Raw genomic sequence first — 27,842 nt, 5'->3', positions numbered from 1 at the left:
TCTATTAATGGCAAGAACATTCCCCTGGTAAGTTTCTTTACATTCCATGAATTATTCTTTTTCCGAAAATAAAACAAAAAAACGATTCAGATGGGAGAAATTAATAAAACATAGAAGTCAAATGGGAAGCAAGGAAGGTGAAAAGGCGAAAACCTTTTCAGATTAATGGCAAGAACATTCCCCCTGGTAGGCTTCTTCAAATTCTCTGGAGTGTTGTTTAAAAAAAGATTCAGATGGGAGGAAATTAAAGATGCTGAAATGCGATAAGAGAATGACAGAATAAGTCTGTTGGGTAACTCAACTCAGTCCACGTGTCACACAGATAGCAAACAAAGATGAAATTATATGTATGTTGGATAATTAATATATCAAACTCCCATAAATTTGGAGAAGGATTGGGTGCAACTATATGTAGCTTCTCTCTTTGCAACAACAAACAATGATATTAAGTCAGAAGCTCCAGTAAAGCTAATTTGGCAATAAGTTCTCATTAACTAGCTTCACAAGCAAATATCAATATAACCACTAAATACATATATCATTTGACGCAAAGCAGAACATAAATGGAGTCCAGAAGCAGCTATCACTTTTTTCAAAAGACAAGATCTTTGATTCTAAGTTTCTAACCCTCGTTGGAATCTAACCATGATACTTCATTCACTCTATAAAGACTCCTTTAGAAGATCAAATTTTAGCATTAACACAAGCAATGATTCCAATTCTAGTTTAGATGATGACCAAATCCAGGTTGAAACAGAAGTCTTTTTCTACGCTTATTAACACTTAAAACAGGGATTAAAAGTCAACTCCCATTTACCACCTAGCATCAAATTAGTTCATGTAACCGAAGTAATTCCTCATCATTCTGCTTGCAGAACAGTATACAAACATAGTAGCGTGAATAAGATGGTATGTAATAAAAAAAACAAAGGAGAAAATTAGACATTAAATCTATAAACAAGTTACAAAAGAATGATGAATGTGACAAATAAGTGATTGAACTTCTTCTTCTTGTAAGAGTTTAACTACAAGACCCTGCTCCAAAATCTGAGTATATACTAAAATTTCCTTTATTGGTTTATCATATATTGCAATCCATCAAAAAGTCTCCTGTTGCAGTAAAAGCTTAAACAAAAAATCCAGACAAAACAATCTGCGCCAAAATTTCAGTCAGTCAAGGATGCAAGATTCTCACAAACATGCCTTCTGCATTGGAAGCTCTCACATCACCCCAGAGTTAAAGACATGCAAATCTAGCAAAGCTTTGTAATGCCCTTTCTCAATATCTTCTTCTTTCACCTGATGGAGGAGTAGGGTTTCAATAACAAAATCTTCCCAATCAATTTCACTGGCTTGTCTTCTCTTTCTCTTCTTCCCAGAATAAGCAACTTCTGAAGAGTTTAAATTGCCACTACCATCTGAACCAGTATTGGATGGATCCATGATCTTATTGATTCGCACCTTAGCAGCATTTATCTTTCTCCTTCTCCTCTCGTTTGCCTTGCAGCCGGCAATAAAAGATGGTGGCATCAAATCCAAACCTATTTCTTTCTCCAAAATTTGCTGAATAAGAAGCTTTTTACTTAATTCTGATTTCCCACTCCACCAATCCTTACATGCATGAAGATCAAGCCCCCTACTCTTTCTCCCATGAACCTTTCCGCTTTTTCCTTTCAACCTATCAGCCTCAACCTCGTTTGAAAACTTTGTATAGATCAAGGACAAGCATTCATGTGAAAGCTTAAGGTTTTCTATATCATTATCATTAGATAATATAGGAAAGTCATTTCTATACCCTCCCTCAAAATATTGAGAATCACTTTCAAAAAATTTATCGCCATCCCCATAGTCTGCAGCTTTCTGCAAACACTCACTAACCACATCATCCAAATCAAAATTCTCACCCCTCCCCCCTCCTCCAGGCATTTCCATGGACTTCATCTCCATATACCGAATAATGAATGGTGCATACTTTACCACGTTTTTCACTGTCACATCTTTCCCCCATGGCAATATTTGTGCGACCTGGACAAGCGCCTCCAATAGCTCTTTATACCTCAACTTACAAGTAGACACAACAGCATAGACATCTTTGGCTACATCCTCAATCTTCAAAACCTCCACCCCATTCAACTCCGCCACAAACGCCAGCACAGCAGCCACCACAGGCAATGGCCTCCTGCCCGTGGTTAAAAACCACTTGACCGCACAATTGACCAAAAAAATCCCTTGTTTCCTCATCCTCTCTTTCTTCTCCCCATCCACATTTTCCAACCTCATCGAATTATTCAACTCTCTCTCAAACAAACCCGAGATACTAACCTCAGGCAAAGTCAAATTCAAAAACTTAACGACACGAGCAATCATCCTACCTAACTCATAAACATCACAACCAACAACCTCCGCAACCTCCGCCGCGGGTAAAAACCTATTATCTCTCCTCATAACAACATAAGAACAAGCACCGATTAGAACATTAAACCAATCGCCTTGACCGAACTGCCCTTCCGTAATCTCATTGATCATAGAAGTAACGCCGGATTCGGAATAAGATATGTTAAGATTCAAGGTGTATTCGTGGATTAAGGTTTTTGCCTGGAAGATTTTTTTGTCTTTGTAACTGAAAAGAGAACCGGTACCTGCGTAGCCGATGTGGATGTTGGTGCCTTTGGGACCGCTGATGCCGCCGATTTGGGCTTCAAAGTTATCGAAATCGAGGAGGGTGTAGCAATTGGAGCAAACGAGGTTGCCCGTCACGTCGTCGCGGATGGTCGAACGACTTCCGCATTTGCACGGCATTTTGGTTTTGGGTTCTTTAAGGGTGGTGTTTGGATCCTAGGAAACCGCAAACCTGGGTGGATTTTAATGGCGGTTGGTTAGGTTAAAAACCCTAAAAGCTAAAACCTTGAAAAAAAAAAAAACTAAGAAATTGATTTTGGAGGGACAAAGAAACGAAAACAAGGTTTAAGTACTAAACGTCAAAACCAAAGCAGAGCAGGCGGTAACTCGTCACCCTCCCTATATATATATTCTACGAATTCATCAAAAGTTGAATTTAAAATAATAATTAACTAATTAGTACTATTTTTTATACACTTTAAAATGTTAGTAAAATGTTTTGTTTTATAATTTTAAATATAAAAATCGAAATAAAATTAAATAATTATTCAAATTTTTATTGTTTTATTACATTTTTTTAATAATATTGTTTTATTACATTTAGTTGAGTCTTAAATATTTATTTTTATTTAATTAAAATTTTAAATATTTAATTTCATTTAGTTTAGCTCTCAATTAAATAAAAATTGATGATGGTGAATAACCAATTTCCTTCCTATAAAAATTCAATTGAATAATCAATAAATAGTTGGTTCAATCCGTTAAAATCGTTCTTTTCGACGAAAAAATTTTCGGTTTAAGTTCTGTTGGTAATCATTTGTTGAGATTATCTCGAATGCACGACCTGCAATCACCTGTCTTAATTATCATATACGACACGTATTGCTCTGACCTGAGGAATTGAATAGCTTATCTACTAAATATTTTTCTTACAAAAAAAAATAATAAAAATAAATATTTAATTAATTACAATAAAATGATAAAAACATTAATTTTAATTTAGAATTTTTCTTTTATACTTTAGCCTTTTACATAATACATGATTATGTGTAATAGGATTATACTATTTATCTATAATCAATATTATTAATAATATGAAAATTAGTTTAATCGTAACATTATGTGTTTCTTTTGTCAACATAACATCAGGTATTTAATAATTATTTTGTTTTTCAATTGAAACACCAACTTTGAGAAAATAAAAATCATTGAGACAATAAAACACTAACACATAGTAATAAAAATTTCAAAGAATCTGTGGGTATTTTAAAATATCAATGAAAATGTGTTTTGATTAGAATGGAAAAAATACATCTGACAAATAGGATATAATTACATAAATTGTACTAATATTTTTAAAATTGGTTGTATTTTTCTATCAAAACCATTACCTTTGATTATATTTGTATAATGCAAATTTTTTTAAAATTATAATTATCATTAAATAATATATTTATATAATCAATTAAATAATTAATTATTATATCATAATTAAATTATAATTATTAAATAATCAACTAACTATTTAAAACATAATTAAAAAACCTAAATTCAAACATAATAAAACTTAAATATAAGAGTTCAAAATTTTGGGCCTCCTCAACCAAGGCTTCATTGGCTAAACTTGGTCGAAGTTATCTTGGCAAATGGCAACTGTCCCAAGAATTTAGAACTCTTTGGCTTTGGTGACATGAGAAGGCATTAATATTTCAATTGAAATTTGGTCACTCACTGGGTGGGTGTTTTAAAGAAGAAAAAGAAAAATATATTTTTAAAGGGAAGAAGTTGCGTAAATAAAAATGGGTATTTTTTAAATAATTTTATAAATGAATTGTTAATAATATAATAATAGTAAAACGCATAAATACCTTTAATTTTATTTTGTTATTATAATTTTACTTTAATTTTTAAGTAAATTTGTTAATTGAATTGAATTAACGTCAGTTAATTCGTGACATCATTCAACTCAATCAAAAAATTTATAATTTGTGTAGATAACACACTTTATAGGGATGAAAAAAAAATTTAAAATCAATTTAAAATTGTAATGTTCAATTTAGTTAAAATTATTTTTTTATTCAAATTCAAATTAAATTTGAATGTAAAATATATATATTAAGTTCTGATCAAAATTTTTACTGAAATATGAAAAAAAAAAAATACCCCAAATCAAGTTACATTTTTTTTTATAAACTTCTATAAATATTTTAAAATTTTATAATATACAACAAAAATAATAACAACAAACTAAGTCTTCTATTTCATGGTTTTGAGATTGATTATATAAAAGACCAAAAAGAAGAATATGTTATGTCTAATTTTGAATTTTTTTGCACCATCTATTTCTATTAAAAACAATATTTTCTAATTTATTTAATTTTTATATTATCTCTTATTATTTGCATCCATATCGATCGTGATATTTCTCTAAAAGTTTTTAATTTTTCTTAAATCCTAACTCATTTATCCTGACCGACTTACATATGAGCATACATTTCATATATCCAAACTATTTCAAATGATCATCTCTCATATTTTTCTCAACTCGAACTATTTTTAATTTTCTTCGAATTTATTTATTTCTAATTTTATTTCTTCTAGTCTTATTATATATCTATCTAAATTTTTTAACTCCACTCATTTTTTTCTTGTATTGTTTCTTAATAGATGAACAGTTAGTCCCATATAATAATACATATCTTACAATTATTTTATACAATTTATTTTTAACTTAAAAAATACGTTACAATCATACAACATCTCATCATCGCTTTGAATAATTGATCTCTATATCGAAAATGACTATTCTTTAATAGTAACTCTCCTTTCAATTTAATTTCATTAACACTCACTTCCTTGTGAGTATTAAATTTACATTTTATATATTTAATTTTAAATTTATTCAATTTAAAATTTTATAATATAAAATAATATTATACATATAAATTTATTTAAACATATAAAAAATTTATACCAAAATAATATAAAAAGTAAAATTAAAAAACCAATGAATCAAACAAATAAAATTTAATTTAAATCGATTTAAAATAAATCGATTTAAATTTAAATTAAATTTTTAAAATAAATTTTTAAAATTCATAAAATTATATATTATTCAAAAAAACCAAATGAAATTTAAACTGAATCATTATCACTGGTAACATTTTTTAATCTAAATCAAATCCAACTTTTTAAATTGAATCAAAGTTCGATACCATCATTACACTTTTTCTTTGGATGTAATTTGGGTGATAAGCAAATCATCAATTTTCGAAGTATGGTAAATCTTCAAAATAGCTTTTCGGAGCAACATGTTGAGCAATTTATAGTAAATATTAAATCGCTTAAAGAGGTGAACTAGAAGAAATCCACCAGCTGTTACTTAACAATGAAAACTGATGGTAAATTGAAGCAAACTAATTAAAAAAGTGATACATACTAACACAAAGGAAACTCATTGCCTTTTACACTCAACCTGCAATCTCTATACACACAGCATAGCTGAAACTTCAAAATTAACAATCGCATTACTAACGATGACAACAACAATAATATGAAATATCGGAGATATAAAGACTAGGAAACGCCTTGGAAAGACAATCTATCACGAAGAGTGTCAAAAAGTGAGGAAGCTGCTGCATTTTGTGCAAATGTTAATTTCAATCTACCCAGCAGCTCACCATCTTTGGCTTGAGAAGCAGCATCGGCGGCTTCTTTTGCCATGCCAATCCGAGCATAAGCCTGTCAGAACCATAGACAGATCTTGGGCAAGGGTAAAAATTATAAAAATCTTATTACATCTATTCAAACGAGAAAAGCAATCACTTGCACCTACTGGTTTAGCAATCAAACAGAAAAGTCGAAACTAATGATTCCCGTGAACACAGGAGAACTCAAAGACCAATATTGGACATGAATTGTTACCTCAGCCCTTTCTCGGGGATCAGCAAGCTTGGGGATATATTTTAGAGCTTCACCTTTCTCATCAGCATCAATGCATGCCTCGACAAATGGCCTATAACCTATTTGATGCACACAAAAAAAAAAAAAAAAACTGTAAACAAACTAACATGCCTTGTAGAAAAATGGAAGAACAAACACTCATTGTGGTGACAATGGTATTTAATTCATGTATTCAAACAAACCCCAAATCCAGTACCTTTAATATTTTATCCCTCCCAAGACGATTAAAAAGACTTGCACTTTGCATATGCATCGACTAATACACAAAAGAACTATATGTTTAAATCATAAAAACAGTTTAAGCTAACCTACTTAGGAGACAACTAATTAAATTCGGCTTTCTAAAAAATCAGTAAGTTAAAAATTTTAGTGTAAACAAATATCTTTGCTTTTTCCATTTTCTTTGTTTTTTCCTTTGCCTAATTCTTCTTTCATCCCCGCCAATGCCGACAATGAGATTACAAAAACAGGGAAGAAGGGAAACCTTGAGAAAATCCATCCTGCATCACTTCAACTTATGATGTTAATTTAGAATCCAAGTTTTCCTAATATCAGGCAACAAAGATCACTTGCAGATAATGCAAGAATTATATCTTTCATAATAGCAGGTAGCTGAGATCACATGCAGACAATGCATGATTATATCTTGTTATCTTGCTCGCCGAAATTGAACAAGAATGTTAATAGCTTACCAATTGGTGGTCTCTTCTCTTTTGAAAACTTCTCAAGAGCATCCCAATCTCTAATTGTAGCCAAAGCAAAAACTTTAAGCCAATACCACCTCTTCTCAGAAACCTGAGACAAGTAAGCAATAAAGCAACAATTACAATTCAACAGGTAATAAGAGCAATCTAAAGCAAGATGCCTAAACTGTCAAGGAAGCTGAAGAATAAATGTTATATCTTGTGCCAGGAAACTTCTTTAAGCAGAAGATAGAATATAGGGGCAGACTTTTTTATGTTTGTGGCCAAATAGAAAGTATGGGCAGTTTAAGAACCTTGAATTCAGTCTTCACTTTCATTGCAGCCCGATGATTCCCCAGAACGATACATGTTCGTATAGTATCACTAATACTTGAATCAACAAATATGGCCTGCTTTGTTATTACCTCTAGCTCATGTTGTATTCTGTAAGATTTGGGAGTATTTGAAAAAGAAAATAAATAGGTACTATATCAGTAGGCAACTTATTTTATAATAAAATTAAAAAGAATATGTAAAGAAAGAAAAGTAAATATATTAGTTAATGATAGCTGGAAACCAGGATGGAAGCATTAACAAACCATAATCTCCAATTATGCGATAAAATTCCCTGTTCTAATATAGTTTAAATCTTGCTATATGAAGAAGTGTGAAGAACTCCACCCCTAGCTTCTTTTATCATCCTACTTTTCCTTATTGGAAATGTATATAATTTTTTTTTTTTTTGGAGGGGGTGGGGGGGGGTTGGGGGGAAGAGGAGTTATAGCCAAATAAGGGCACAAAAACCCCAAATTAAACTGGTGTGCAATATACACCACTTCATCTTAAACCTAACTGAGCAACAGAATCGTATGGACCTATCATGTGGACCATGAAATTGGGGAAACAAATACAGTTCTAAACCATCTTAAGCATCACATTGAAAACTAATTAGCAATAGACAAAAAGCCTATCTTGAAGAGAACAACCGAGAAGAAAAAACCCACTAACTGGACTACAAAAACGAGGCAACAAACACTCTGTAGTTTAATATCATATTATTATTATGATACTAAGCATCCAACATAAAAACAAATTAGCAACAAGCAGAGATGCTCAACTTCAATAGAGCTTAGCACTCCCCCCAAGGATTGTTTTTTCACATCAATATTATTAGTAGTTTTATTCCTTACATCAGTTACATTTGGCATTTGTAGTTATTTTCTAACTAGATTAAACCTCTCCAATTGCAATTTAGTTTGAGGTTTGATGCCTTGACAACAAAAAAGAATAAAGTAACTAATATCTCTCACCTCAACAACTTTGCATGCTCCTCAGCGGCCTTGAACTCAAAGGTGTGTTCCTTGGTTTCTGAGAAAAGATGTTGGGCCTTTTCAATTAGTTTTATGCGTGGACCATGAAGTGGGGATCCTTTGCTTGCCATTGGATTTTTTCCCAGTTCCCATGATTCCTTCCACAAAAGAAATGCAACTTCCTACACAACAACAAACTTCACATTAAAACTAAAGGGACAATCATTCATCACATATTCAACCAAATATTGAATTGTCACTTGGTCGGTCCTTGATGTGTATTTAAGCTTTGACCAGCAGAAGCTAAAGATGAAAACATTCAACTTAGAACAGAATGATGGACTGAATGAGCAAGAAAGAAAGTGTGATCCTTCCTTTTATTTACCTAGTTATTTCCGAATTTACCATCAACCTTTAACTTTTCCTTCCCTGATCTACTATTCTAATTGCAAGACAGGCCTAAGACATCTTCATTGCTTAGTTTAGATGCTCAATTATTCATTCAACATAGAACACGAACATTTACACAATAAAAAAAGCAGGCACCCGGTTTCATGCCTAAAATTTTATACCTAATTATCTCTTTGAAAAATTCCCTGAAGGCGCCTCATACGACCATTTATTACATTGGCAAACTAAAATAGTTTAGGGTTGTTAGTAGTCATGTCAACCAGCATTTGATAATGGATACAAGTTAACATCTTTGATAGCTGAAAATTTAGAAGTCCTAACACTGATATCGGATTGAAATAATCTGTAAGCCTTTGACAATCAGTCAACATTGTATATTATATCATCAGAAAAATTTAACATACTCAAGAGTCATACGATCAGAAACTCAAGCAATTCTGAGATTGAATGACTTCAAAGCTGAATACCCTTTTCGATACCAGATATCATACAACAAAAAACTGAAAATATCATTTTTGGAAGTTGAATCTTTTCTAATGAACAATAATAATAGGAACCAGCAAGAATAGAAATAACAATAATAATAATAACACAAATACCGTCAACAATAATTCTAAGAATGATTCAAGTAGTAAGAGGCCCAACAGCTGAAACTTACTTGAAGTTGTCCAGTAGATAGGAAGAAATCTTTCAAAAATTCATGCTTATAGCACCTAAAACACAAAATTTGTGAATAATCAACAATTAAACGTTGACCCATACATTGTAAAAAATTGAAATAACGAAATCCTTCTTGATAAAAGTTCATTTTCATCACCATTTATCAAATAAATGACCACAAATAACTCGACGCAGCCAAAACCAATGCAAACACCTATTCTAGGCAGAAGTCCAAATCAAGGTACAAAGCTTACCTCCTAAAATAATATATATTTATCATTTTCTAATTTTCTGATTACTCAATACTATTTACTAGTTAATATCAAAGTATTACAATCATCTCAGCAGTGCACCATGTCTTGCACCTTGTATTAGCTCTTTAGCCTCTTAGAGACTTTAACATATCATGCCTATCTAGATCATGTTTACATGTAGCCTTTAATAATACTAATTTGGACATTTATATGCAAAGTCAAGTGCTTAGAAAGATTAAAAATAGAATATTTAAGAATAATAGTAACAATAACATTCCTTTAATTGTGTGCCTACCGTGCATAAGATATAAACAAATCACGTGGCAGGGGTCTGGCCTGAATCATTCCAAAGAACTCCAAAGGTGGCCTCTGCATGAAAAGAAAAATGTAACCAGTTCAAGAAAATTTATTGGCACTTCCATTTCTAGTATCCCCAGGCTACTCATGACAGGTAATTAGCAAGACATTCAATGAGGAAAGTCAAACCAAGCCCTTTTACATAGACGGTGAAACCCTACAAATTACACCCACCTCTCCATCCTCCACATATATTAGCTCAGTTTTATGGTTTGTGAAATATCATAACAAATGTAACAAAGTTTCTTGTACTGTCAAAGCAGTACCTTTTTCCAGATATGGAAGAGAACAAGATAGACAAGGTCAGTATCACCACTTTCTGTTGCCTTGATCAAAGCAGCATCTTCCTCTCCTATGCTTAACAAAAGGGGCACCTGAAGTGAAAAGATCATAATCAATAAGCATAATATGGTAAGGTTCAAAAAGGGACCTTATAAATGAAAGCTAGATGATATAAGGATAAAGGATTTAACCTGTTTAGAGGAGCGTGGTTCATGCTCCACAAGCATAGCAGCTAACTTTCGCCGGCCATTCTTATCTGCATGAGCAGCAACTGCCGCATAAGAGATGCCTCTGCATAATTTTAGCTGAAATTCAAATGGCATGTAAATTCAGCTAATGTATTTACATGAAATCAAATGCACAAATAAACCAAAAGCCTTTGGCTACCTTATCAAGTAGAATTTCTAAGAGACTGGCATCTGGAATTGCTAATGAAGCTGTTATCTTCGAGCAAGCCCAATGCATTATCACCACCTCCTACATGAAGCCAATTAGTTAAAAATGAATTCTTACCTATGTGATTTTATACTTTCTACTTCCCTAATAAAACATAGCAACTAATTCAAGATATAAAAACATAATAATTAATGGAGCATAACAATTTCTTGCAGTCCAAATGCGAGTAGGTGGCAGCACAACCCTGACTTGGAAGTGCACATCAATGCAGATTATGGACAAGTATATAACTTAGACTCCAGAATATTAACAAATGATCATTTGCAGGATACTGATCGGATCACATGTTTAAAGCAAGTAAAACTAATGCAACATTAAGCAAACTAATCAGTTCAGTATATAAGGCAGACATTGACGTCATCCCACATGGCGTAATTATCAAGAATCTTAATCACCAATAAATTTTCAGCAACATGTCATGCAGGTTTAAAACATTGCCACTAAAGAGGATATGGTAAGTATTTTGAACATAGAAATTCAAACTAAATGTCATGTTTCCAGCTTGGCATGTCTTTTTCTCCTTGCTCTCCCCAAAGCCAGAATACTTAAGTCCACCTCCCTTCATCAATAAGTATGCAAAGCGGATCACAAAGGAATCAACCATTAGAAAGAGCTTTAGAAAGAAATGGGCTCAATTGCTTAATTTATTAGTCAAATAAAGGTATCTCCTCTATTCCTTGTAACATTCCATGAAGCAAAGCCTAGGAATGGATTGAATACCTGTTTCCAACGCAAATTGTTTCCACAAACAAAAACGTTTAGTAGTATTCATTCCCATTTCAATAGAATAGTTTATTCCCAACGCAAATTGTTTCCACAAACAAAAACGTTTAGTAGTATTCATTCCCATTTCAATAGAATAGTTTATTCCCTTTCCACTATTTTCTTTTCCACAAACCAAATGCAACAAAATATCTTGTCCTCTGCTAAGCATTTGCTATCATTTTTGGATATTTTAAATTATATTTTTATTCAAGTGACATAACACTGTTAGATTAGAACTGCCATTTCTCCAATATGTTTCTGCATTAGCAAAATAATTCCATTTTAACTCATTTCCTTATTATAATACCACTAAACAATGTCAAGTGTCGACTTTCACATTATCATACATTCAAATGAAATTAAATGTCTATAAAACCCAGCCAGGACACTAAACATTCAAGTCATAGACTTCATATACATAAATGAAGCCCTTGTTTCAAGACATTTGAAATAAGTAGTTGACATAAAACTTGCCTAAGCCTAGTTGCATTTGTGGTATAAATTAACTGCTGCACTTTGCCCAAGGATTCTGTCTGATATTCAAAAAGGGCGAGCAGGGGGTAATAAGAACAAGAAAGTGATTTCACCAAAAGAATCAAAATGACAGAAATATGATGCCATCATGCCACTTTTTTTTCAGCATACAAGAGAAAAATTAGAAACATCAGCACAAGCACAAGAGTCAGGTCTCACAGTCAATATTAAAATCCAACACTGGGCCAATGCCACTCTGTAATTTTATTTAGGTGCAACTTAATGGCCATCAAACAAATGAAAGATTGGGTGCAGTCTTGAGGTTTAATTTTTACTTTTATGAATAAGACACACAAATTGTGGATATTTAATATAGGACAAAAACCTAAAATAACAATTATATATAGAGAAATCAGCAATCAAAACTTACTTGATTCATTCCAACGTACTCTGATATCCGTAGTGCAAGAAGGTGATGATGAGCATTAATCAATCGAGCAATCAGCACAGATGGTGTGAGCAACTGAGAGAAGCACATTAATCAGTCCGAGAAAGGCTAAAAAAATTAAGTCTAAGAATCAAAATTGAAATGGCAAATCATTAAGCCTTTAAGACCTTGTATTGATTAATACTTAGAAGGATTGCAATCTCAGGATCACGCACAGCATTTAAGACTCGCAAGGTTTTACACATCTCTTGAATACGGTCACGTTGAAAATTGCTGCCAAAGCCAACTGGATATCATTATCAAGAGCATAAATCAGAAGAAAAAAAACCCTCGTGCTTAAAGATAATAACTAATACTACAAAAAAAAAAAAAAAAAAAAATTCCAGTAGAAGGCAGTTACAACATTATCACACCTGGAATTAGATAACCATGCATCACAGCTAAAAAACAAGCATAAGTATGGGAAAAGAGGAGATTGCAGCAGCCAAGTAAATTAAAACTTCAAATCTCAACTAAAAATGAAGTAAATTATGCCAGATTCCTAAACCCATTTAGACTTCTTGTAAATCCGGCCTACAAAGTGTAGTTGGCTTACCACAACTGAAATTTGGGGAATGTAAAGAGGCATGTCAAAAATTTTAGAACTTTGCAAACCAGACAAAGAATAACAAATGCAAGGCCAATAGGTTGATGGCCTTTCAACTAAAAATTCCAAATTAAAATAAAAACAGGAAAGCCCATTTTCTGATACGTGTTGTTCAATAACAACAAAAATTGTTAAAAATTACAGACTTAAATTAAGCAAGTTTCAACCTTGTTTGTTAACACATATAAATGACCACTAAAACAGTATCTTAAGTTTTAAAAAAAAAAAAGTTAAAAGACTATCAGCAAAGAAAACCTTCTCATTGATGAACATATAACACATTCACTCTAAACGGGTTTTAAAACTTGTTTCTTATAGATCATACTATGCTTCATACTGTTCAATGTTCATTACTGTGTTTTTTTATCGTCTGTCATAGTACCTATTCTATATTGTATGTACAATTTGAGAGTTATTAAAGAGAGAGTTGGATAAATGGGTTTTCAAATTTCAATATCTGCAGGTCCCAACCAAATTAATTAAGTTCAGTTCTTCAATTTTAGACACATAAGATGTAGATTCTATTATGTGAATTCAATCTTAAGAGCATTCAAAACTAATAGTAATAATTCAGAATTTGAGTTCGAATACTAAAAATTCACTTTTACAACACAGCATACAACTACAAAACAAAATTGGTGAACTACAGGGTAAATTTTTGCATTTTCATAGGTTTCGGTATAAGAATTAAGAGTTACCAGCAAATTTATTGTCTGCATATGATATTTAAATCTATAAAAACGAACAAGAGTGAGCTCAGTAGTTGCCATCAGTTCGATGATCCTGATCAGAACTCTATACAACTACAAAAGTTAACTGGATTTCAGTTAAATCTGTTTCCAGATTCATCTTATCTGAACCTCCTTTTTCCATTTTTATAATTCACTGAAACTTACATCTAGAGATTATTAGTTGTAAAAGGGTGACTTGTCTAGTTTAGAGACAAACATGCAAGCAAAGAAAGTCAAATCAAATTTCAAGATGCTTTCATTTTCAAAACAAGTAGCTTGTTCTAGCATCATATACCACTCTAACAGGAATTACAACTAACCTGCAAAAGGCTTGTCCATAGCTTGCAGCTCTTAATAGGGTTCTTTGACGTGAAACATCAAATTCATGACCAGCAGCATCAATGCAGGCTTCAACCGCCTCAGGCAAGGATGATCTAATCAATCTCAAATTTTCATCTGCCTGATAACAAATAGGCAATAGAAATATATTTAAGAAATCATACCACCGAAAAAAATCATTCCATCTCAACAACAAACTCATTTCTCTATCTTTTCTTCCCTGGACTGTGGTTATTTCAAAGGAGAATGAAAAGGGAAACAAAATATCATGACTATTAGGATAGTAAGGATAAGAAGTCCACAAACAGCACTTAACACATTCTGTGCTTATACACTCGTATACATAATCAAATCAACAAGCAAAATTCAAACATAAACTAAACACAAATACAGCTAAGTTCATCATTTTTTCTTTTTTGGTACAAACAGCTAACTTCACCTTTGCAGCAAAAGAAATAAGTGAAATTAATAACATTTACCTAAACAAACTTGAAATCAACTATTTCTTTCAGTAAAAGAAAGCATGGATTACCTTGGCACTTCTCCTGTCAAAATGATCCAAGGCATCATACAGCAATGCAGCAGGTGATGTGCTACCAATTTTGAATATGGATACAGTGGAATCTGGAACCCGTTGCAGAAAATCCATACTTGTGTTTGATAAAATCCTCACTCCATCACACTCTGGGATCAAAACCAGCGGCTCATCATAAAAGTAATGCAATGGATCTCCCCGAGGGCCCACCATCAATAATGGTGTATCATCCCAATAAAGAAGTACACTATCCAATCCACACCAAGCTAGCTGCTCTGGAGGAAGAGCTGACTGTATATCCATAATTAATTAATAACAAACAAAGTCAAACACTTAACAGAAGTAATGAAAATTCTAAATGAGGGAAATAATCAGTAGCATTCGAATACCCCATAGAATTAGAATGAATTCACAACATTCTCATCAAGGCCATTGACATTTCACACAACAATTACAAAAGGATCTTTAATATCTATACTTCATCATTTTCCACATAACAAAACATGAATTTCTAAAGCTCCATTAGGCTATGGCTTTTGCTCTTGCTTTTTATCTCTTAAAAAATTCATTTAAAGCAAAAGCAAATAGTAGAAAGCGAGCAAGTAATTAAAAATGAGCAAATGAATAAAGGGTAACATCAAATTCTAACAAAATTATTCTATATAAAAATAAAATCATATATTTTGTTATCAAAAAATTAATATTTTTAATTTTTAAATTCTTCAAAAGTATTCTGTACTTTGCTATCCAACATACTTTTTCCTTTCTACTTCCAGAGAGGAAATAAAGGCAAGCAGCAAAAGCAACAACAAAAATGGCAGCTAACCAAATAAAATTAATCAATAGCATTCAGATGTCCCTATAGAATTTTAATGAATTCACAAACATTTTTATCAATGTTATTGAAGTTTTATAACAATAAAAATACAATCTTCAACATTTCTACTCTCATCATTTCAACAAATCAAAAATATGAATTTTTGAAAAATTCTTTTTTATAATTTAAGATATAAACATGAATCATAAACGTAATTAAATGAATCGACAACAAAAAAAAGCGAAAGAAAATTTACGAACTAACCTCACAATTATACTCCAACAAAACTCCCTCGAAATTAATATCCGTCACTAAAATCCGCCCATCATGCGTAAAAATGGCCAAATATTTGCCATCCCAAGAAACAACCATTTTCTGAACCGGACCTTGAACCGCTTCCCCTTCCACTCTATGTACTCCATCTTCATCCACAGTCAAAATCCCATCACCAATCCCAGCCAACACCTCCACATTCCCCGAAACTGTATATTTCGGTTCGACAACCACCACGCAATTCGGCAAATCCTCAGCCCCCGTCTCCGCCAGCTGGCACGGACGCATCACCTTAAAATCCGGGATGCAAAACAGCAACCCTCCTTCCGTCAAGCAAACAACGCCGTTGCCCCAAAACACACATTCCACCACGTTTTGCTCGAAACACTCTTTTACGAGCGAAACGTTGGGTTCGATCAGCTCGGCGTGGACGTTGTAGCGGTAAACGGTGCCGTCTTGGACGATGCAGATTAGGGTTTGGTCTTCGGTCCACGACATGCCGATCAGGCGTCCGCCGGGGTGTTTCCATACGGTATCGGAGATGAGGACGCCGGAGGAAGCGAAGATGCGAAGTTTCCGGAGAGCTGATTCGGAATAGAGTTGGACGATCTTGGAATCGTCGCGGATCACGGCGATTGGGCCACCGAAGGGAGCGCAGGCGACTTTGTTGCGGGATAAGTCCACGTGTTTCCATCTCATAGGGTAGAGCTCGGGCTTACGGTAGTAGCGGTTGTAGAGGAGCTGCCATTCTGCAGCTACAGAAACGTTGGCCATTTTTGTTTTGAGGGATTGAAATTGAGGAGGAATCAAGAGGTGGAAATTTGGAAAACGAAAGAGAAAGTTGGGAGAATTATTGGAAAAAGGGTAGGCATGAGCATGATGCGAGATGAGCTGAGCAAGAGCTAGAAATAAAAGAGTTTTATATTTGCGCAAGAGCAAAAATAAACAAAAAATAATAATAATGTTCAGTATTAGTGCATTTTAGAAAAAAAAAAAAGTGAAAAATGTTTATGAACAAATATTAAAATGATATTTAGAGAAAGATTTTGTAATTAAATAATTAATACAGTTTTTTACTTTAAAACTATAATTTTTTTAAATATTTATAACTTTTTTAAATAATAATTATTGGAAAATATTTTATATTTTTATTATGTGTTGATGTGAGAGTAAATTTTTTTTATAAAATTTAGTTTTATATAGTTTAATATATTCTAAAATTAATATAATTGTATAATTATATAATTATATATAATAAAAATAATTTTTTAAATTTTATTTAAAATAATTATTCATAAACTATATAATATAAATGTATTTAAAAGTGAAGTTGATAATTTTTTTCAAAAAAAATTTAAATTTTAAATTTGATAGATTTTCTTGAAAATTTTTTATTTTTTAGTGGGCTTTTAGTTGATTTTTGTTTATCTTATTTTGTGAATTAATTTTTGTTTGACTTGTAGCTTTATGCTTTGATTACTTTATTGTAATTTAATATGTTGATTAGTCTTAGGATTATTATTATAGATTTCTTTAAATTGTATTTAATACATATATTTATTATTTTAAATATATAAAAATATAATAAAATAATATGACACAACATATAAATATATAAATAAATCAAAATCAAAATGTATCTCAAAATTAACGTGCTAAATAAAAAAAAATTAATAATCCAAAAACAGCCTCTTCCAAGTGAACCAAATCGGGTTGGGTATCCGATCACTCACAAATATTCTTCTCTTCCCTTCGCCTTTTTTTTTTAATGCCCACCCTGTAATCCATGCGACCCGATACCACTACAAATAAAAATAAAAATAATATATTAATATTTATAAATTATTTAAATTCGATTCAAATAAAATTTAAATTTTATTTAATTATTATTCAATTAAATTTAAATTTAAATAATTTAACTTATTAATCAAATTGAATTCAAAGTATTTTTATATCTTATTTGAATAATTTAAGAATTTAATCAAATTTTTATATTTTAATTAATAAAATATCTTAAATTCAAATACAAATTTAAATAAAAATAATTAAATTTTTATTAAATATAAAAATCAAATTTACTTTTATATGTTAATAAAATATAATCAAATAAACTTAAATAATTTAATTTCAATCTCTAATTAATTTAAACAAAAAATAAAATTAAAATAATTTTTGAATTAAATTTTAAATTAAATTAAAATTAAAATTTAGTATTATATTAATTTTAATTTAATCGATTATTCCTTTAACTACAAATTATAATTTTTTTCGTCAATTTCTTCATTTATCTTTTTCTACAAATTCACACGTTCTTTTTAAAACTTATTCATCCTTTCTCTTTCTTCAAACTTCGAAACCGGCAACCTCATAATCCAAATTATGACAACCTACCACTATCATCCTTCGCCATCAATCTCCACTTGTCATTGTTCATTTTTCACAAAAATTGACCCGCGGATTCTTTTTAACCTCTTTGTTCATTCTATCAGATAAATTTTCCAAAAAAATCCATTTTTTACCCATTTCCATTACCTAAAAATCTTAGGACTACCACGAACACTTTCCACTAACCCTCTTTAATCCTTAATCCCCCCACTATTTACATGTCTCAAAGCTCCTCCAAAAACGCCTAAACTTGAAAAAGCCGAGGGAGTTGTAGCCTCCATCGCTGTTATTCCGCCAATTTAACCTATCATTAACAAATTTTTTTGTTTTTGATAAAAAAAATTTTAAGTGTAGATAAATTGCTCAATCTCTCAGATCATGATAAAATATATCATATCTGACAATTTAAAATATGTGAATACAAGTCATACATTTAAGATGATCTCGATATATAATCATCGATAAAATTTGAACCAAATATCTCTTTATCGAATATGATGAATTTAACCGATTAAATCAATCGATATCTTAAAACTCTTTTAAAAATGTAAATCCAAAATCACCTAATCAAAACTACTTCTTTTCTCGTTTTTATTATCATACAAATTTTTGTTGATATATTATATTGTATATATTATGGATGATTTTTATTTTTTTCTTTTTTTTCTTTTACTATTGAAATACTAAAAGATTTTATGGTAGTTAAGTTTTAATGATAGTATGTGGTAAAAGCTCTATCGGTATTGAGTTTAGTCCAAGATGTGTGAAGAGCCATCCAAGCATATTAATCACCCATTATGATGTAGTTTTAGAACATTCCTACAATCCACAAAGAAAGATTTAACCTTGCAAATTATATAGAAGTAATATAAGTATATTCATGAATAAAAAAAGAACATTGATGAATAATTTATCTCCTAAATTATATCACTTTTATTTTTTATATCGAAAAAACGAGAATTTACAATTAAATACTTGAATTTATATTTTGTTATATAATTTATGTCAAACCTTCAATTCCATTAACCCAAAAAAATAAAAAATAAAATAAATGTCTCACACGACGAATAATAACATATCAATTGTCTTACAAATGTTACATCAATTTCACGAGTTCAACAAAAATTAAAACAAAATTACGTCATTATGTTTTATTTTTTGAAATTAAAAAAAAAAACTAGAGGAAAGGCAATATTAAAGTTGGCAACCGGATGAATTTTTGCTCATCTTAAATTTGATTTAATTTTATATTCATAAAATTTGAATTTGAATCGATTTAAAATTTATTTTATTTTTCATACTCGAACTTAATTTAATCAAATATTCTATAAATTGTATTCGATTCGACTTAAAATTAATAAAGTATTATTTTTTAAAATATAAAATATTATTTTTTAAATATAAATATTTTAAATATATAATTATATAAATATATATAAATAAAAAATTAAAAAATAATTTTTATATAATATCGGGTTAGATCAGATTTACCTAAAATTCGAATCTGATTCAACCTTAATTTTTTCTTAATTTTATCTGATCTGATTCGAAACTCGATTAAAAAAAAATTTGATCTTATAAGATCGAGTCGAATCAAAATCCATGAAAGATAAATTAGATTGCAAATCCTAAGTAAAATGAAGGAAATAAAGAAAAAAAAGAGACAAAAGAAAGAAAAAATAAGAATCAATTGATCTGGATTCGATCAATTTGAACTAAATCAATGCACAATTTTTCCTCTCTTCTCTTCTTCTCTTTCTTTTTTTTCTTTTTTTTTTTTTTTCGATTCCCACTCACATTTTTTTGAAAATTTTTTAACATTTTCTATTTTTTAATTTTTCAGAAATTCTTGATTCAAAAAGTTAAAGAAGACTATGAAATTGGAGATAAAGCTAGTTAATTGTGTCTGATGCATTTATTTGTTATTGAAATTGGAGTTTTCCCTTGGTGTTGCAGAAAAGCTCAAGGCTTCCTTTCCAATAAGAGAATCGTACGGATGCTAAAACGCTTGGGCTTTGCTTCTGGGGCTCAAAAGCCGAACAGCCCACTTAGTTAGATTTTGGCAAAGAAATGGAACTCACTCGTTCACTCTCACAATGTTCATTTAATCTTATATGCATATAATCTCCTTTATGTTCTTTTTTTTTTTAAACAAATTTTAAATTTTGGTGAATTTATTATCTATTGAAATTACTAAAAGAATGACAAAGAGTTGCATGGAGATAGCAATGTGTTTGGGTCAATTTAAACTATGAAATTTTAGATCATTTTGAATATTTTGACTTTGAACATGTCAAAATTTAAATTTAATTGATTTTAATTATGGATTTTTTTTTCAAACAAAAAAAATTAAATTTAAGAAATTTTTGTAATCGTAAATTACATTTGAAAAATTTTTGATTGATTAAAATTGAAGTTTAAAATATAAATAATATATATTAGGTGATATAATTTTTGAATAATTTTAAGTTTCAATCAATTTAAGTTCGAATCACTTTGGATTTAAATTGATTTAGATACGATTTTTTAATATATTATTGATTTTTAAAATTAAACAAATTGAAATTTTGTTTAAAATTAAAAAAATTAAATAAAAATTTTAAGTTTAAATTTGATTTATCAACTCGTCATCTAATTAATTTAATTTAGTGATAAATCTAAATAAATAATTTATCAATTTATTTGTTAGTATGGTTTTAATTTTCTTTAATTACTTAAAAATTGTGATGATTCATGGATCAAATCAAGACATTCTTTGTTAGAAAAATGGAAGTAGTTAGAGAGTTCCAATCAAATGAAAGAAAAAAAAAAGAAAAAAAAGAACCCTAATGCACTTGATTACGCTTCAAACGCAATTTGTCAAAAGGAAATGGTTAAGAAATCATTGTATACACGAAGATATCTCCAAATTTACAATTAAGTTAATGTGATGGCTTTATCAGTTTTTAACCAACACGTTTTTAAAATTTCAAGTGACATTCATATCCACTTGAAAATGCATGATGATTTTTTCTTTTAAGTTCATTATTATGGGTCGGCTGTTGAGTCACATGTGATATGCCAAGAAATGTTGGAAAATAGTTATGATTGTGTCATGTGTGAGTCGAAATTAAATCTATACAATCACACTACAAGTCATTGTTATGGTGATTAATAAATCCAAACAGGTAAAAATTAATAATAAGCTAATAATAATTTTTTTTCTTTCATATTAATATTTTAAAGAGAACTTAGATATGTTATTTTTTAGGCCAAATTTATAAAGTTTTTCCAAGTTTGATTAAAGAATAATTAAATTAAAAAATTAACTTGATAGAGTAATAAAATTCAATTGAAAATATTAATTATATGTGATAAAAATTAATTAAAAATAACATCTACACTTAAATTTTGATCAACGTTGGTTGGGAGATTAAAACTTTATAAAATTTTTCAATAAAAAGGCTTATTTAAATAAACTATCAAAATATATTTAAATTATTTGAAAATTGTATATTTTATCTATATATATTAACAAGGATTTTTTAAATTTTAATCTACGCAAAGACAAAGCTAGACAACAAATCAAAGGAAAGCCAAACAGTGAATTGAATGAGAAAAGGGGATTTATAATAATTTTGGTAAGCTCAGTTACTGATCTAGAATGATATAAACCTTTGTCTGCCCCTTTGACTCTGCTCCTACTAAATCTACGTTAAACTCTCTAATTCCTATTCATTTTAATTCACTTAAAAATAAATATTACATGTTTAAATCTTTTTCAATTCATAACTTTCGAGAATCTAAATAAATTTGAATTTGAATTTATTTTTTATTTGATTATTTTTAATAAGAAATTTCAAAATTTTAATTTAAAGAACTTTATCTTAATCTTGGTTTTAATTAAAAATAACATCTAAACATAAATTTTGATGGATGTCGTTGTGCATGCATGTATGAATTAGCACTTAGAACTTTTATAATGAGATGTTCAATTCACAATGGCAACCACAAACCAACTTGTAAAACCATGAGAACGAACGGTGTGGCTTAGACCTGAGCAAGAAATAGCTCTAGCAAACCACCAGGAAGACGTTTGGACTTCGGACATCGGAGTTTTGCCACGGCCCTGGCCAACTTCACGGGTTACACGCCACTCACTTTACTCTCCTCTGCCCCGTCTTCATCCTGAAATCGTACAAATAAAGTCGTGACGAGAAAAAAGCCATGGGGACAGTGGAGTCTCTGTCGATGCCATGTAATTGTAAAACTGTTAATGGGTTTTCTTTTTTGAAAACAAAAGATCCATGGATCCCATTCTGCGACCAAAAGCAAGCTAACAAGCACAATGACATTACTTGTAAGTTCATGAATTCATTAAAGACAATGTCCTTGTTTTATTTGTTTGGTTTTTTATTTTACTATTTCTTTTGATACTAAGTATGGTAATTATATCATATGATCAATTAAAATTTTATTTAATCTTATAGAATTTAGAACTGCTCACTTTTTTATGTTCAATCAAGAAATAATTCGCCACTTTTTTATGTTCAATCAAGAAAGCACTGGGAAGATTAAAGGCAGACAGATAGAGAACTGACAGTGAAGATTAAATCAGCAGTGAGACTCTTATCTTACGAGTAGATGCCCATATAGGTCCAAACAATCATCACGGGGCCTGATCAAGGAATTGATTGCACTATTTGATGAGATGAACAGGACCACAATATCCACAATTCACATGCAGCTTTTGTACAGTTGCCTCGAAGATTGCCCAAAGCCTAAAAGCTGTATAAGCTAAGTTGTCTTGCTCCACTTGTCTCTTAATCTTTTTTGACATTTTCCCTTCTTTTCTTTACTTTCTGCTTTTGGAATTTGTAAGCAACCGTGGAAACAAAACTAGTTTTCCTCATTTCATTATGCACACATTGTAATCTTCTAACAGCTTGGTTGATTTTATTTTGGTAATGATAATTTAGTGGAGTAAGCTTTTCCAACCGAGAAAATTGACAGAATGGTTGCTTTTTCAAATATATCAGGTAATTTTAAACATGATATGATCATATAATATAAAAATAATAAAAAATGATATCATTTAAATTATAATAAAAATTTTATGATTTGTATTAGGTCATATGATATGATAATTTTCATATTTTACATATAATAAACATAAAATAAAATAAATAAATACGGATATATGAATTATCATATTTAAGTCTAATTTAAAGTTAAAAATAAATTAAAGAGTTTATAATATCGTTTCATGTGTATTGGATTGTATATTCTCCTTGGAGTTGGTGTAATAGTTATGTTGTAGGTATAAATCATAGTGCATTTAGAGTAGCTGGAAGCAGAGGATAGTGTTACAAAGTGTAGCCTGCCAATGTCCACTTTTATTCTCTCTTTTGAATTTCTTCTATCTTCTCTAGTGAAATCTGACCACCCCTTTTGCCCTGATATTCCACCTTCTGCAATAGCCCAAAAAAGCTAGTCTAGAAGTGAACTCCACATGGTCGAAGTTGCAATGTCAATCTATTTCCATTCCCCACTTTGTTTTTTCTTTTCTTTTGGCTCGGACCAATCTTATGCCCCGAAACATCCATCTCCATGCAATAAACAAAAATGAATTGTATTTAAAACATCCCACTCTGGCATGTTTTAAACTAATAAAAGGAATATTGTGAATGCTAAACGTCAGCTTTTTGAAATTTATTCCAAAAAGAATACATAATCTTAGTCATTTCGAATAAGAATTTCTTTTTTAAAGTGGGTGCTTATATATGTGGGGAAGAAAGGAAAGAGTGTTGATAATTCTCTGAGAAAGAGTGAGTCTTCATTGAGCAAGCTGGTTCCTGGAGGAACTGCTGCAGCTGAGCCTGTCATCTTATCATAACAACATTGACAACACTTTTCATAGTCCTCTCACCAACTGCAAATTAAGAGCTTCAAGATCAGCATAAGAGAGGATTTCCTCCAATCTTTCGGCTTTGTCGGCTGTATTTTTCCTTATCTTTCACTAGTAGAAGAACAATGCAAGTTCTGGCAGGGAAACTGGTTTCTTTCACCATGTGTATAGGTCTTATAATCATACTTGTTTTGCCATTTGTCAGTTCATCTCAAGCACATGTGAAATCCATTGGCAGCCATACAAACAACAAAGGCAACAATCATAAGGTAAAGGATTCATGTTCTTAACTTGGCAGCTTACGATTAATTGAGTTTAATACATTGTTTTCAGATTACATCCCTTAATCACAAATTGTATGAAACTTGAGATTTTTTTTTTTCCGGTTTTGGTTTTTAAACAGGTGAGTCATAAACTGATGTTTGAGATTACACTACATGGATTCCTCCTTTGGGCATCAATGGGGTTTCTGATGCCTGTTGGGATACTTGCTATCAGAATGTCAAATAGAGAAGAATGTGGAAGAAGACTTAAAATTCTTTTCTATGTTCATGCTGTTTCACAGGCAAGTTCATCTTTACTGTCACGGTTATATCAATGCATCTTTCACATCCTACATAAATAGGTTATAATTTCTGTTTCTTTCACTTGAGTCATGGTATCTCTACAGAGTTGCAAAATGATAGCATCAAAGCATTAGACAATTTTCAACGAAAGTTCACACCCACCCTTTGGCTTTGTTAATAATAATGAAAGAGAAACTAAAGTAAGATGTTTCCCGCATAGCCCACTGTTTCTTGGTTAACTAAAACCAATAAATTTTTAATTGCCTTCAACTTGACAGGGAGACTATCATGAATGCTTGAGAGGCAAGAAAAGGTCAATAATTTTAATCGTGAGCTTAACTTAGTGATTCATATAGTTATCCAAATAATATTCAATAAATCTAAAGTTTAAATTCTGACACCTCCGATTCTTTTGCAAATGATTTTATAAATAAAAGTCGATTAGCAATCCATAGATCTTTAATCTGATGCTGTTGTAATGATGATTGTGTGGGTGTTCATTGAAATAATGACAGATCAGAAGTACAAGTACAAGAAATCTTAAGACTTAAGTGAAGGCACATTAAACTAATAGTTCTTCTATCAGGACAATAATTAATTCTGACATTCATTAGGACATGATTTCCAAGTGATTTTCATGTACTGAACGGTTAATTTTGTTCAGCAGATACTTTCTGTACTTCTTGCTTCAGCTGGAGCAGTCATGTCTATCAAAAACTTCAATAACTCCTTCAACAATCATCATCAAAGACTAGGGGTAGCTTTATATGGTATCATATGGTTACAAGCCTTGACCGGGGTTTTACGTCCATGGAGGTAGACCATCAGATCCCTCTATCTCCCTGATTCATTTTCTTTGTTCAGTAAAGCATACATTTCTGACTGGTTCCAATGGATCAAGCCATTTCCAACCCCAGAATGAAACTTATCTGAGGAATAGTGGTTCAGTTTCTTGACTTTTTTCGACATATTTTATCATCATCTCCTTTTTCTTCCATTTCATGATTCATCCTTGATTAGTTATAATGCTATGAATACCCTTTCCTCAAAGTTTCATTGAGGCATAATTGAAAATTTTAAGCCAAATAATTAGCTAGTCAATGTCTTTTCCGACAACTTCTGATTATATAACTGGGGTTTTCCTCCTCTGAGCAGCTTCCTGCAGCATTTCGGAATCTAGAGTATAAAAATGAGATAATGTCAGGAATGATCTATGAATTATAGTGAAATACTCAATATGATAGTTAAATTTTAAAAATTTTTAATGTGATACATTAACTATGAATCTATTAAATAATTTGATACTTGAAAGGCTATTTCTTCGTCATGTATTATCATTTACAGCTAATCGCATCAGGAATAAGTACCACATTGAAATTTCACTACAATTCAGGAACTATTCGTAACATTAACCCCTAAAAATTCTGTTGTCATCAGCATTCTTTTGATCTGAGTGCTGAGGATTAAGGGGAATGAGATTTTAAGAATATTATAGCATATTTTGAGCACAATTCTTTCTCTACAGGGGATCCAAGGGAAGAAGTGCATGGTTTTTTGCACACTGGTTACTAGGAACTGCAGTGTCTATTTTAGGTGTAATCAACATTTACACTGGATTGGGAGCATATCATGAAAAGACATCAAGAAGCATAAAGCTTTGGACCATAGTTTTGACAGCTGAGATCTCTTTGATTGTTTTCATTTACCTGTTTCAAGACAAATGGTTGTACATACAAAAGCAAGGAGTGATTTTGGGACAAGAACCAATAAGACCTACAGAACAGGATATTTCACCCAGAGAGAAGCAAAAGGAATCAACAAGTGAGAATTGTTGAAAACCATGTTATCCGTGACTTAATTACTAACAATTGAGTTATTCTTTTCATCCCTTTTGTTTTTTTGGATTTTCTTCTTTAGAAGGATTGGTCTTTAGACCACAACAAGCCTTGTGCACAAAAACTTCTATTGGTTGGCTTAATTGAGGGTGTTTTGATGTTCCTTCTTTCTCTTCCTTTTTGCTTCCCCAGCCCTTTCTTTTCCCTGCAGTTTCCTCCTTTTAATTTTCTCTTAATCTATGACAGGAAATTAGCACTAGGTAAAATTAAGCTAGATTTCCAATATGATCTAACCATGATGAAGTCCTACAGCTATATTGGTAGGGAGGGTTCGATTTTGATATACCCTGACTATAGTTTCATTGGACATGATGGTCAAATTTTCACTCTTTGACATGTCCCAGTTTAATTAGAAAACAAAGCCAATTACTCTTTGAACCCGAACCTCAGTTCACTTAATTAATGCAGTCATCCTAAGAGGTAGCATTCAGTTGTTCTGTGATTCAAATTTCAAGATTTGCAATTTTTTTCCTTATCCCCAATTTACACCTTCTTTTGTAATATATATATATATATATATATATATATATATTACTTAAAAAAAAAAAGCATATTATGAATTTTTATTCATGAGACAAATTGAAACAAAATTTGGAATTTTCAGCATTTAGTCTCCTAGAAAAGGCCCGGGAGAGAAACTCAGAAGTTTAGAGGCATTACTCAACTCCAAATGATAAAAAATTAAAGAACTTTTTTTCCTGAGAGAAGGCATTTAGAATTTCTTGAAACAAAAAAGTTCTGAAAACATGTACAAGTTTTATCCTTCCAATAACAAGACATTTTGCAAGTAGGGCTTTAAAAAATGGAAATTGCAGGCAACATAGGCATGCAATCAGCTAACTCAAGCACAACTATGGATTTAGATAAAAATGGTAGAGCATCTGAAAGCAGTAACAGCAGATGTAATCCCTGATGAAGCAAAACCGCACTTACATTTATCCAACCAAAGGTGAAATTGTTGGATCAAGGTTTTACCGGTGTTAGAAAACATGATTTCAAATGTTGAACAAAACAAAAGATGCCTGCAGTTTCAAAACCATATGGAAATCTATGGGAAATGGGATCATCCATACCCCATAAGTCAAG

General features: G+C 31.0%; 3 protein-coding genes across 8 annotated transcripts; 1 reads left to right on the top strand and 2 right to left on the bottom strand.

Moving 5' to 3' along the window:
- Positions 1–831: 831 nt before the first annotated feature.
- On the bottom strand, positions 832–2,996 carry LOC111305667 (POLLEN-EXPRESSED TRANSCRIPTION FACTOR 2). Its single transcript, XM_022903398.2, has one exon. The coding sequence runs from the start codon at positions 2,797–2,799 to the stop codon at positions 1,222–1,224; it is 1,578 nt and encodes a 525-aa protein (XP_022759133.1). The 5' UTR covers positions 2,800–2,996; the 3' UTR covers positions 832–1,221.
- A 2,983-nt stretch (positions 2,997–5,979) lies between these two features.
- On the bottom strand, positions 5,980–16,916 carry LOC111305666 (protein VACUOLELESS1-like). Of its 6 annotated transcripts, none has more exons than XM_022903395.2 (15): positions 16,015–16,916; positions 14,931–15,224; positions 14,380–14,519; positions 12,850–12,955; positions 12,665–12,757; positions 10,927–11,016; positions 10,731–10,844; positions 10,524–10,631; positions 10,196–10,269; positions 9,645–9,699; positions 8,576–8,757; positions 7,580–7,709; positions 7,275–7,377; positions 6,544–6,641; positions 5,980–6,360 (listed from the first exon to the last, which is right to left on the bottom strand). In XM_022903395.2, the coding sequence occupies exons 1-15, from the start codon at positions 16,795–16,797 to the stop codon at positions 6,196–6,198; spliced, it is 2,535 nt and encodes an 844-aa protein (XP_022759130.2). In that variant the 5' UTR covers positions 16,798–16,916; the 3' UTR covers positions 5,980–6,195. The 6 variants fall into 6 exon arrangements, with proteins under 6 accessions (XP_022759130.2, XP_089606091.1, XP_089606090.1 ...); XM_089749962.1 differs by having other exon boundaries at positions 6,245–6,381; XM_089749965.1 differs by lacking the exon at positions 7,580–7,709.
- A 6,753-nt stretch (positions 16,917–23,669) lies between these two features.
- Positions 23,670–26,859, top strand: LOC111306256 (cytochrome b561 domain-containing protein At2g30890-like). The gene is made up of 4 exons (XM_022904159.2): positions 23,670–24,564; positions 24,699–24,860; positions 25,529–25,677; positions 26,387–26,859. Exons 1-4 carry the CDS (start codon positions 24,421–24,423, stop codon positions 26,694–26,696), a joined length of 765 nt encoding a protein of 254 aa, XP_022759894.1. The 5' UTR covers positions 23,670–24,420; the 3' UTR covers positions 26,697–26,859.
- The last annotated feature ends 983 nt before the right edge of the window (positions 26,860–27,842 follow it).

This window comes from Durio zibethinus, chromosome 21 (assembly GCF_047325235.1).
Source record: "Durio zibethinus cultivar Kanyao isolate XHJ-2024 chromosome 21, ASM4732523v1, whole genome shotgun sequence".
NCBI lineage: Eukaryota > Viridiplantae > Streptophyta > Magnoliopsida > Malvales > Malvaceae > Durio > Durio zibethinus.
Note: the sequence above shows the minus strand (reverse complement) of the source record. Positions and strands in the feature narration are given on the sequence as shown.